General features: G+C 41.7%; 1 protein-coding gene across 1 annotated transcript; it reads left to right on the top strand.

Moving 5' to 3' along the window:
* Nucleotides 1-995: 995 nt before the first annotated feature.
* LOC144056827 (uncharacterized) lies at nt 996-13,020 on the top strand. The gene is made up of 2 exons (XM_077573915.1): nt 996-3,737; nt 4,792-13,020. Exon 2 carries the CDS (start codon nt 5,417-5,419, stop codon nt 6,404-6,406), a length of 990 nt encoding a protein of 329 aa, XP_077430041.1. The 5' UTR covers nt 996-3,737; nt 4,792-5,416; the 3' UTR covers nt 6,407-13,020.
* The last annotated feature ends 532 nt before the right edge of the window (nt 13,021-13,552 follow it).

Genomic DNA, 13,552 nt, shown 5'->3' with positions numbered 1-13,552 from the left:
CTTGCGCAAGGCATTGAGGCAGAGCGCAACAGATCTAGCAACTTTGTGACAGGTGTAAATCCTGAACAGCGCTGTGCCACATCTCTGCGCGGAGGCAGGTTAAACCTAATGTTGATCATTTCCCAGATAAGTGCAGGTTGATGGATCTGTGAGAGGCAGGGCTGCGAGAGTGAACATGAAACTGTTCATTTTGGACTTGCTTCCTGGTCTATTGGTATCGATATAGTTTAGATAGCGCTTCATTCATACGTTCCTTTGAGAAGGGGAAAAAAGAGATTTATATCGTCAGCAGCTGGCGAATTCGGCCAGGTGCATGAAGCAGGTGCAACAGTTCCATTTCGGTTGCTTAATGTACCAATACCGTGACCAATTGTCACCAAAATTTATGTGCGCACGTCTGACGTTAATGTAATCCAAAATATTGCGAGATTAATATTTTCAGAATATGATTAGGTTATGCATATGCTGTACGTGCCCAAAAACAGTTTTTGTACACAATGCAACCGAAACCGGGAACAAAAACAGAAACAGGGTATGTCATAATTTTGATACTTAATCGTTTTTTTGTCGTCTTCCTTTCAAATTCGATGGGCTGGTCACGCACGACAGTCTCGTCATGGAGGAAGCAAATATATTGAACTAAATAAAATAATTAACTGTTGTTGAGTTTTGAAAATTGAAATCCTCTATTTCTGGCTGTAGTTTGTGCACGGCAGTTTATGAAAAGCTGTTTCTAATATTTTGACTCCCTCATGTGGTTGAATAGGTAACCAAAATATCAGAAACCGTCAATATGAAGAAATATTTTATGAACTCTCTAACTTATGGAGGGCTAAAATTTAAAATAAGTAAATGACTAAATAAATGACTAAAAGCGCGGCTGCACCATGAAATAAATAAATGTGAGAGCAGAGCGTTTTTATTTATTGATTGATATTTAATTATATTTATATATTTATTTTTGTATTTATTTCGACATTTATTTTTAATTTTTTAGTTATATAGTTTTTATTTTTTTTATTATATTTTTTTGTTTTTATTTCCATTTATATTTATTTTTCATATTTGACTTTTGAATCATATTTTTGTATCTGTTTTTATTTTCACTTTGTCATTTATTTATTTTTAATTTTGGCAGTTTTGGTCCTCCATCCAAATTCACCACCTTATGCTGTGGTTGCAAAAGAGTATATTCTACAGTTTCCGTCGCCATGGCAACACAAGTCAAATAAGAGTGATCGAGTCACATTAGGGTGCAGTAGATTAACCCTACGTGTTAGCACACATCAGCCCACAGGGGTTCCGGGGCCGTGACATGCACGCCTGCTGCTGACACACATACAGTACAGCGTGCACGCTTGACGAGGCGCGTCAGTGCGCTTACACCTCCGTGCTGGGTTGAAAGGCTGGAGCATGCTATAGCTTCATTAATATTAATATAATTTTTTTTTTTAAATTAGGCCATAGCAGCAGGTTGTGAGCTGTGCCTGAGAGTTGAGGTGATGCTTGTGGTTCTAGGTGAGCTCCTATAAAGCTTTTGCGAGAAGAACAGGAGCAGCTAAGCTAAGCTAAGTCTGCGAGTGCTGCAACAGCCTGGAAATGAGCCAATTGCACAAAAGCCAGGGGCAAAACTTTTAGCGGCATATTGCGCAGGACGACCTCCGGATTTGAATGGGAATAGGAAGAAATCCAGGGCAGTACAGTGGTTGAGTGGTTAGCAAGTCTGCCTCACAGTTCGAAAGTTTGGGCTTCGTCTCCCGGCAAGGACTGTGTGCCTCTCGTGCTCTGATTTGGAAGGGAATAAGAGGAGCTGCTTCTATTGGTGGCACAAAAAGCTGGCCTGTGATCACACCCACAACGGCGCAAGACAAATATTTTTCACTGCAGTGCGGGAATACCAAAACTTGGTCTAGCTCACCCCTGTGCAGAATTACGCATCGCCTCACGCCAGATTTACACTGGGCACGAAAACAGAACCCTAATTATGTACAAACACAACAAACCTGTGGTTGGGATTCCCAAGTCTCGCCTACCTCTTGACCAAGGTTATTTTAGTTAACTAAAACTAATGAAATGACTAAAAAAAAAATCGTTAATGAAATAAAATAAAAACGAAATACTTTTTAAAAAACTAAAACTAATTGAAACATTTTACCTTTACAAAATTAACTAAAACTAGAATTAAGTGAAAATGTCCTTAGTTTTAGTCTTTGGTAATTGATGTACTACATGAGCCTTTGGGGTTGATTTTAAATGTGATGTAAGTATATTTATTTCGACATTAACCGGAATAAGGACGTTTGAAAATGTGTCACACAGAAGTGACGTAGCAGCAGCCAATAGAAAAGAGCCTTCAAATGACGTTGCTTCAAGGTGACAATTTTGCGCGTTTGACTCCAATGGCTCACCTTTTTTCTTTAATTTAATTAATTAATTTAATTTAATTCAGCCGAGTGTGCTACTTTTTTTCATTTACCATGATATTTATTAAATCTTGCACACAAGTAAAACAATTTTTTTGTTAAACTAAAACTAAAACTAAGCTTTTTTTGAACTAACTAAAACTAATAAAAACTAATTACATAAAAAAAAAAAATCTAAATGAAATAAAAACTAACTATAAAGAAATTTCCAAAACTATAATTACCCTGTTCCTGACTGATAATTGACTCAATAATTTTATTTTATTTATTTTTTAAATCTCAAGATCCTGAAGACATGGCTTTCTTTTAACCTGCAATATCAGCATCGTCATATCAGCCCGGCCGACGGGTGATTAAAGAGCCAAAGCGAACCGTGCCGTTTCACTGAGTGACAGTCAAACGCAATTAAGGCAACAACGTGAGCGAGAGACGGGAGCTTAATTACCCGACGGCGGACGCCTGCTGTCTCCCTTGCTATTTCTAATGAGCAAAAAGATATGCACATGTTGCCAGTCTACAATACACGCTGAAGCAATTATCATGCTATTGGATTCTGTAACACACGCTGGGATCTCGTGGTCCGGAAACACAACAAATGAAATGAAAGGACTGGCTATTTCTCATACACATAGAAGATATTTATTTGTGTCTGACATTTAAGAACCTGCACTGTTCATAACAATACACACACTGCCGTCGACTATATCTACTCTAACATAAATCAATGTAACATGAGTGTGACCGCAGCTGCGTGCTTTTTATGCATAACCAACCCGCGACATTTTCACAACGTGGCGAACGTGCTGAGAAAAACACTTTTTTTGTTGCTGCAATGATTCTCTAAAATGTCAATTTACTTTTTGTACAAAATCCTGCTCAATTCTCTGTAAACTACAATGTGGGTTTGTAATGCATGTGTTATTACTATCAGTAAACAATTGGTGAGTCAATGCATTGAAGCCCTGCTGAGATTTGCACTTACCTTTGATTTAAGAACATTGAAATCTTTGAAAAATGGAACATGCTCATACTCAACATCCCTTATTATAATCTATAAAGTTGACTTAATAGTAACTTTTGTTATCTGTCTTTAACTGATAATGTTTCTGTAAACAAGCCATTTGGATCTTTGCTGGATTGTGACACAATAGCGCCGCTAATTTACATAATCCCGCCCTCATACTGAGTTTCCCCGCCCATTGCGCAATGATAGGCACGGTGAAGATTCAGCGCCACTTTCAAGTGACTGCCAAACCACTATCATACAGAAATTCCCCCAACCCCACAACATGATGCCCCACGTCAAAGCCAAAGGTAAGCAGAGCTGCGTTAAATTTTGTCAGATACACAAATAAGCAAAAAATGACAGTGTTAACGTCTGATCATTTTTTAAATGTTTTTATGAGCACTTTCCACACTCTGGCTCTGTGTTATTAAAACACTTGAGAAATGTTTTAAATTGTGATAAGAAAGCATAACATATTTCTTTATTTCGATTGGCTGGCCAAGTCCACTAAAAGAGAATTGTTGAATCAATTTAAGATTACAAAGTGAATTGTAAAATTGAAAAAAAAATCACTTCAATTGGAAACACACAATTGAATTAAGTTAATCCAAAGTGAATATATTAGGTTTAATTAATTATGAGTTTATTAAATTTAATATTTTGGTTTGGCTAACCGTCTCGTACGCAAACGATCAAACCTCGAGTTTCAGAAAAGAGGAGAAAAGCGAGCGCCGGCACCACTTGACATTTCCCATACGTATCGCTTTACCCAACACTGCTATGGCATCTAAAGAGGAGCAGAGGTGCGGGGGTTGTGTCAGAACCCAATTATGACCCAGGTCTCTGGGCGCTGTGCAGAGGGGAGGCACCGTGGGGTTGCTTATGTTGCAGAGATGACAAAAGTCAGAATCCTTTTTGTAGAGTGCAGATACCAGAAAAAAAACCACGCACAAATTATCATTTATTCTTATTGGAAGTTTTACACATAAAGGCATCATGATGAGCTCCAATTAAATAGATTCTGCCGTTAAAGGGGTCATATTATGTAGCCTGGCATGCGTCTTGATATAGCAGAATAGCAAACATCTACTCGATGCATGCGCGATGACATGCGGCGTTCTAGTCACACTCCAGCACGGTCACAATGCGGGAAACTTCCCCCCCGCTTGTCACACTTGCCAGTGAGAGTTATTAAACACATTTCCTCACAAGCTTCCGCGAGCGAGTAAATGACCCAAATGACTTTGACCAGCTCCACATTTAGTCTTCATTCATTCAGTGAGAAAAAAAAATAAAAGCTTTGTAGTACTTCAGCGCACGTCAGAGCCTGCTTGGAATCCTATTCTCGCACGTTTGTCCCAGTGAGCCCCCCCACCTCAATGGATGTTGTCCTGGGCATCGAGCCACGGGTCTATTGCTGGAGATGTGAATTCTTGGGAATGTCGGGATGTAAACGCTGGGTCAAACTACAAGACAGACCTGGGAGGATAACAGGAACAAAAAGGTTGTAAAATTTGCACATGAGCTTTAACAAGGACATTTGAAAGAAAATGGACTTTTAAATGGCTTGTATACAAACAGTTGGGCCAGCACGCCCATCAAGTGTGAAATTAAACAACCAAATAAATCCTTTGTTTTCTGCCTCTTTCTTTTCTTTCTGAATTTTTCCACCTTTTAACAGAAGGACCAATTTACATAATAACCAGCCACACAAAGGGCTTCTCCGCCCATAGATTGGCAGCGAGCCTGCAGGGCAAAACCCGGACTACAAAGAAGGCAAATGCACCACATGCGCAAACCCGCCATACTAATTGACAAACATTCGACAGTTTAGAGAAGGAAGTGCTGCCATCTCAAGTGAAAATACAAATGATGCTCTGACGTCGTTTTCATTGGGGTTTGCTTTTATCTTCAAGAATCCGGACTGCTTGAGAACTGTCACGTCTCGGTTCTGTGGGGCTGGGTTTTTGTTTGGTTTTGGGTGTTCATGTTCTTTTTTGTCTGTGTGTTCAGTGCTTTGTTTTTGTGTTCCTTGTCTACGTTATGTGTGGATGTTTGTGCGTCTTTGTCACAGCTAAGCCTTCGTCACAGATACAGCCAAGCCTTCGTCACCGCCACAGCTAAGCCTTCGTCACAGCCACAGCCAATCCTTCGTCACAGCCACAGCCACAGCAAAGCCTTCGTCACCGCCACAGCTAAGCCTTCGTCACAGCCACGGCCAAGCCTTCAGCACCGCCACAGCCAAACCTTCGTTATAGCCACAGTCAAGCCTTTGTCACAGCCACAGTCAGGCCTTCGTCACAGCCAAGCCTTCGTCACCGTCACAGCCACAGCCAAGCCTTCGTCACCGCCACAGCCACAGCCAAGCCTCCGCCACAGCCAAGCCTTCGCCACAGCCACGCCTTCGTCACCGCCACAGCCACAGCCAAGCCTTCGTCACAGCCACAGCCAAGCCTATGTCATAGCCACAGTTAAGCCTTCGTCACAGCCACAGTCAAGCCTTCGTCACAGCCACAGCCAAGCCTTTGTCACCGCCACAGCCACAGCCACAGCCACAGTCAAGCCTTCGTCACAGCCACAGCCAAGCCTATGTCATAGCCACAGCCAAGCCTATATCATAGCTACAGTCAAGCCTTCGTCACAGCCACAGTCAAGCCTTCGTCACAGCCACAGCCAAGCCTTCGTCACCGCCACAGCCACAGCCACAGCCAAGCCTTCGTCACAGCCACAGCCAAGCCTATGTCATAGCCACAGCCAAGCCTATGTCATAGCCACAGTCAAGCCTTCGTCACAGCCACAGTCAAGCCTTCGTCACAGCCACAGCCATAGCCAAGCCTTCGTCACCGCCACAGCCACAGCCAAGCCTTCGTCACAGCCACAGTCAAGCCTATGTCATAGCCACAGTCAAGCCTTCGTCACAGCCACAGTCAAGCCTTCGTCACAGCCACAGCAAAGCCTTCGTCACCGCCACAGCTAAGCCTTCGTCACAGCCACAGCCAAGCCTTCGTCACCGCCACAGCCAAGCCTATGTCATAGCCACAGCCAAGCCTTCGTCACAGCCACAGTCAAGCCTTCGTCACAGCCACAGCCAAGCCTTCGTCACCGCCACAGCCACAGCCACAGCCAAGGCTTCGTCACAACCACAGCCAAACCTTCATCCCAGCCAAGCCTTCGTCACCGCCACAGCAAAACCTTTGTCAGAGATACAGCCAAGCCTTCGTCACAGCCACAGTCAAGCCTTCGTCACAGCCACAGCCAAACCTTTGTCACCGCCACAGCACGTCAAGGCAAGTCAGGTCACTTCACGCTTGTTCCAGTCTAGTCACGTCCTGTCCAGTCATGGCGACAGGTCTAGTCACGTCCTGTCCAGTCACGGCGACAGGTCTAGTCACATTTCTGTCCAGTCAAGCGACCAGTCTAGTCACGTCCTGTCCAATCTCGGCGACCAGTCTAGTTACGAACAGTCCAGACACGTCCTATCTAGTCACGGCGACCAGTCCGGTCATGTCCTGCACATACTGTAGTTGCGCTATGTCAGGCCATTCCCATCAAGTCCTGGTTGTCTGCTCACCTTTTTTTTCTGTCCTTCATTCAAGTTCCACATATTGCACTCGATTACTGTTTCACTGCCTTACTTCCCTGTATTCCCACTCACGTCCAACATGACAAGAACAAGTTGTAGTAGTAGTAGTTGCAAAGCAAAAAAAAAAAAAATCAAGGGGGCTCTGAATCGAACCTTCATAGAAACCCGAGCTGAGGAGCTATTTCCTTTCCATTTGGGCTTGCACGCGTTTGTTCCGTCGAGGTGAGAGGTTGAACCAAGGCTGGAGGGCGCCTAGTCCGCCCCCCGGTACGGCCGCGGACTCTCGAGGGGGGGGCAGCGCGTCGGTCCACCTAATCAGGTTGGCAGATGACTGACGTCTGGCTGTCCATCAAAGTGTGACCCGGGGCGTGCTTTTAATGAGATCCATTCCACAGGACAGGCGCCACCTCTCCCTGGGCTGTCTGTCCAACGCGCCAGTCAGGTTGCTGCCTACATGTGTTGCTGCTTTAGATCGTGACTTTAGCTCGCTAGCACAGCAAGAATGTCGCTGGAGATATTGGTGAGCTAACAGGCAGTGCTGGGAAGCCATGAAGTACAAATATTTTGCAACTGTACATTAGTAGCATTTCTGTACTCTTTCAATTTTACCTATAGGAGTTGATTCACTATTTATTCTATGCGAAATCAACAACGGGTTGATACTCAGATATCTCTAAAAGATTATCCTAAATGATTATCCTCTGGGGTGGGAAGTTTGGTGAGAGTGATTTTTGGTCCCCATCTGAGCATTAAAAAAAAACTACCTTGGTCAAAAATCATAAATGTTACTTGTTCAATATTTACGATGTATGTATGTGAGTTTCAGCATTTTCCTTTTCATGCAATCAACTTGAACTGAGGCCATTGGATGCCTTCTAAAAAGTGGAAGTCAACCTTAAACATTTCTTGACAAAAATGTTAAAGATGACATTGTGATTAATATTACATTTTTGGAATATAAGTTATGAAGAAAAAAAACAGCCGTTTCTATCGCCGGGGGCGGCGCTTTTGACACTTGCTGTCGACTGAAGATGACATCAATGTTGCTCAGGGCTCTGGTAACAACCAATCACAGCTCAGCTTCAGAAAACAGGTGAGCTGTGATTGGCCGTTGCCTGAGCCCTGAGCAACTGGGATGTCATCTTCAGTCAAAAGCAAGTGTCAAAATGGTTTGACTTCCCCTAACTCATTCAAACCCAAAAACGTGTAAATACGTTTTTTTAATACTTTGTCCCTCACTCCCAGAAACGTATTTATAAAAAAAAATTGAATTTTTTTTTTTGTATGCTAAAGCATACAGAAAGCTTTGATGCAGCTTCTCACACGAAGAGGTGGCTTAAGGCAATGGTAGTTATTGCAAAAAACGGCCAGCAGGTGGAAGCAGAGTTTAAGGCTGATATCTTTTTGCAACAAGCTCTTTTTGCCAGTGTTTTTAACAGTAATGTGAATAATGATGAAACTTAGCTATATTCTAATGCTAATTGCTGCAAAACGGAAACAAATACAAATATACTTTTTTCCTGATGAAAGAAGAGACTCTAATCTTTCTTTTGGTAGGTTCCATGTTTTTATAGCAACAATATTCTGTGGGCCTTGCAAAAATCTGTCAAAATCCATGAAAACAGCCGGGAGCGAAGGAGGTTGCTTCAGTGAATATGGCTGGGAGTGAATGAGTTTTTCCTTCCCATCTTGCCTAGAAAACACTCAGGCCGGCTTTTCTAAATGTTGAACCGGTTTAATATTCGCAATGGCAAATCTTTGTGTGTGGTCAACGACACTGAATGCTGGTAGTTGCGTGAGTCGCCGACGTTAATATTCCATTTATCTTTCATTAACGGTTCAACTTTGCCGGAGGCGAGTGCTATTCTAGTCCCCGTGAAAAAAGCAGCTGCACGTACTGTTAGTAAGCGCTGACAGGTAGCACAAACAAAGCAAACGTGCTGATCATTGCCATTGCGCAACAGCGAGGAAAACTTAGCCCACGTTTGCGGTGGCCGAGCGTATATCGAGTTAACTGCTCAATCTGTCAAGCCCGCTTTGGGGTGCGAGTTCTGATGTGGAATGTGTATGTGCGTGGGCCAATATCCATCACACGTCCTGGAGAAAAGCGCCAGAGCATCCAAGCCTTGGCCCCGCCGTCGCCGCCGGATGGTTTGCATCAGAAACACATCGAGCTTGGAGCTTGCGCAACCTCTGTCACGCATCTTTTAGAAGTACTCCAAACAAAAGAGACTGTTTTAAAAACAATCAAACGGATTTGGGGGTTTCTGGTTCCTTCACTGCTATACAATCGAGTTAGCGATTATGCTAAGGCGCTCCTCTTTTTTTTTCCCATTCAATGACGGACATTTCAAGGTAGTATAGCAGACTTGTACTCCTTTTATTACAACTGGTTTACATTTGGACAAGTTTAAGATCCAATATGGAAAAGAAACAGGGAGTCAATCATTTTGGTTTAAAGCGGACATTTTGGAGTCATTTTGGCCCATTTCCAAAAGTCATTCAATGACCAACTTGACAGAAAGATTTTTGTCGGATTGCTACCAAAACGTACAGTTTATGGAGGACCAAAACAAATAAATAAATAAATAAATGACTAAAAGTGAAAATAAAAACAGATATAAAAATATATATTTCGAAATTAATTAATTAATTAATTAATTAATTAATTTATATATATATATATATATATATATTTATTTATTTATTTAGTAATTTATTTATTTAGTAATTTATTTAGTAATTTATTTATTTTGAATTTTGGCAGCTTCCTCCATAACATTTTGGATGGCGTGTGCATCACGAGTAGGCCCACAAAAAAAGTCACGGGGAGCCATGCAAACAGACAAACAGCAAGTTGACCATTTTAGCAGCTTTTTTTTTTTTTTTTGCTCATTTCCAGTGGTCCTTCAAAAATGAACTTGGCCAAGCGATGTTGTTATTTTGCTACCACTTATGCTCAACAGATATGCGCCACTCTATTTCCAAGAACTTTAGTCTTCATCATTGTGTGTGGGCAGAGGGTGGCAGCTAAGTTTGATGACTTGCCAAACTTCAAAAAGTCAACAGCTTGACTTTCACACTCATCCGTCTCCACTAAGCATGCAGATCGGTCTTGGCGTTTTTAAACGGGACACGTGATGTATTTGCGACATTACATACCTCATTCTCTATTGAGCCTTGCAAGGTTAACAGTCCCCAGTGGCCGGCCATAAACTTGTCAACATGTGGTGTAGCCATGTTTGTAATGTGATACCTAGAACTTTTTATTTTATTTTTATTTTTTACCTTGCCATCTTAATAAAGTGACTTTTAGCTGAACTCACAGTTATATTCAAAACAACAAAGGTGACAAAAATACCCCTTCCACTTTTATTAACTTGCACACTGCACGTACTGAAATAACAAAACAATCACTGGACATGCTATCAAAAAAAAGGTGTTCCAATGTGTTAGCTTTGCTAACAATTTGAACTGACTAATAAAAAATATCAAATTTGCCGAGGATTGCAATACAAAATAGGTGGAAGATTTTTTTAAATGCTCGACTCTTATACTGTATTAAAGCCATTGATATGGAATGGGGGCGGGGGTTGCCGCCTGCTTGGGGATCGAACCCACACCCATCGGTTTGGGTGCGCAGAACACTACAAGTGAGCTAAACTTCTTTGCCGTTGGCACAGCTCAGCACCTTATTTGAATACTTCGATTAATACATATTTTTTTATTTTTAAACATGCGATGTTATGCAATCTACAAATACCACATTTGCGATGGACTCAAAACCATTTTCGATTCAAAATGATTTGATTCACAATGATTTCTGCTTCAATTTATACATGTGCAAAGAATGGTCATGATCTACTCCAGTCTGACTCTATAACGCTAATTAGCATGCTACTCGCGGCGCTTTTATTTAGAGAATGGCTATTCATACAAAACGCTTCAGGAATATACAGAGAACTATCTTAACATCATTTGCTCGTTCTACGCTGCAAAAAAAAAAAAACTTTTATTGGCATAACTTGATCGTGACGTTTTCCTTCTAGTTACTCTCTAATGTGGCTACAACTTAACAATGTATCAGAACATGCGGAACCATACTGCCCCTAAGTGGTCAAATTGTGTACAACATGAACAGCGCTCCCAATAAAGGCACACACAAACAATGGCAAGACAGTATAAAATAGATTAAACACAATTTTGGGACATTTAAAATCAGGTCTGAATGGTACTAAATGAGAATCGCGATTCAGATGAGAATCGATTTTTTTTTTTGGGCACACCCCTAGTAAAAACTCAAGTAAAGTAAATATTTGCTGAATGTAATTTTCATGATTAGAAAACAGAAGGCGCAAAGACTGAAGGACTTGACAGGGGACAGTTGTGACGCCCTTTTCGAAAGGCGCTTCAACCAAGCTAATTCAATTGACAGCTAAGCCACAGGGAGAGAAGTTGTTTAAGCGACGGGTTCGATGCGTCACACGGTCTCCAGACGGTCTGCTGGGGATTCTGGGAACAGATGTCCGAGCAGATTTGCTCTCTTTCGGCACAGCCACGATGGTGAGCAATTGTTTGGATGTGTTCAAACACATTCTTTATGCTGTTGGGTCATATCAGAATTGGAGGGCAATTTAGGCACCAACATTTTTGAAAGAGCAAATAAGTTGGTTGATGATGTTTCTTGCTTTTTTTTTTTCCTTCTCTAAAAGGCTAAAGATGTTCAAGTGATATTTTCAGAGGGTATTCCAAAGCTATTTCGTCAGTTTAATACTATTTAGGAAACCGACAAGTGCATGTTTTTCTATTGTGTTTTTTAATTTTTTATTCATGGTAGCGGGAAGAGAAAATGTCCTCAAATTGTGGAATAACCCCGTCCTCGTGGCTACAGCTGCTTTGACAGTACTTTGAAGAGTCCCGTTCGCGCCGGCACCAAGCATCTCTGGACGCTCTCGCCTCTTCATGTGCGCTGCACGCCAGCCGGTTCGTCTCAAGATGGAGTTGATTAGTTTGAATGTGATTTATGTGCGCGGCTGGCAGCTGATTAGGAGTCTGGGCAGGGAGCAGTAATTGCGCAAAATAACTGGGCGACATAATTCAAAGAGAAATGTGGACATGTGTTGCAGAATTGATCAGCCAGAGAAACTGTTACCAAAAATAAAACATGTTTTAGATTCCCCGTGCGTTGTGTTAGTCATTTAATTGGACTGCTCTTGCTCGATTTTCTGCACAAACACATTCACACGTGCGCGCAAACACTTTGGTCTCCATCGCTCCTATGTCGCTTTGAATTCTCTCGCCACCTGTTTCGTGGCCTCATCAGAGCGAGTGATGACAGTAGGATGAGATGGGCGAGGGGGCGGAGGGGTTTGATGGACAAAGCAGTGTTCAGAGTCCTGTCCATCCAGTGGTGTTTTTATAAAACTGTAGCTTGGGTAGATGACATGATAGGTCTCTTGTCTTGTCTATTATTGTTCTTGGTAAAGTCACAACTATCCTATTATGGGTGCATCAAAAACCGGTTTGATCCGGCAATTCATTTTTTGGATTCAAAAGATACAAGCGCAACGAATTATTCCACTTTGAAATCTATCGAGATATGTATCGAATCATCTTTTATAGGCGAGATATATCCTAGAAGGAAATGAGACAATCGCTAATGCTAAATGCTAGCTTGGGTGTCAGTTCAACAGCTGGCAGCTTGGCGGATAATAGGACTACATTTCCCATGATTCTTAGACACGGAAGCAGGAAGTAGTTCTCGTTCCGGTATGACGAAAACATGCCTGCTAGCGATTAGATGTGGATGAGAATGAGAATGCGACAAGAAAGTAAATGAGAAGGAATTTAACAGTGAAATTCGTTTTTAATGGATTTATCGTTCATTCTAAAAACTATTTTGTCAAAAGTAACCCAATTATGGCTCAAAAATAGACTGAATGACTTTATGGGTCAAGTTGACCCAACTTTCTGGGTTTTATACAAAATGACATTGTTTTACACTGAAAGATCCGTTTCTTGACCCAACTTTTTTTTAGAGTGTAATGTTGGAAATATACCGCTAGAAAGCTCAGCTTGTGTTGAGTCTGACCGTCGAGAGACGACCAAAATGGATGGTAGGACTACATTTCCCATGATTCTTAGACACAAAAGCAGGAAGTAGTTCTAGTTCCAGTATGATGAAAACACACCTGGTAGTGATTAGATGTGGATGAGAATGAGAACATGAAGATGAAAGTAAATAGGAAGGAATTTAACAGTTAAATTCCCTTTTAATGGGCTTAGCTTATGAATCGCTATGACAACTGTGTGATTGGCATACACATGGCAAAAAAGCACAACAAAGACAAAACAATGGATTTGGGACGTCTGGTCACCCGACACTCGACCCACGATCAAACAAAAACACATACATGAAAACGTGACGGACAAACTTTTCCACTTCAGTTCACTTCAATTCCCTTAAAGCTATAACACAAAGCTAAAAGGTCAACATACTGCCATATGAAGAGAATAAACTCCACGAGTTAAGAGTTCTAC

Source organism: Vanacampus margaritifer, chromosome 8 (genome assembly GCF_051991255.1).
Source record: "Vanacampus margaritifer isolate UIUO_Vmar chromosome 8, RoL_Vmar_1.0, whole genome shotgun sequence".
NCBI lineage: Eukaryota > Metazoa > Chordata > Actinopteri > Syngnathiformes > Syngnathidae > Vanacampus > Vanacampus margaritifer.
This window is presented reverse-complemented; position numbering and strand designations above follow the sequence as displayed.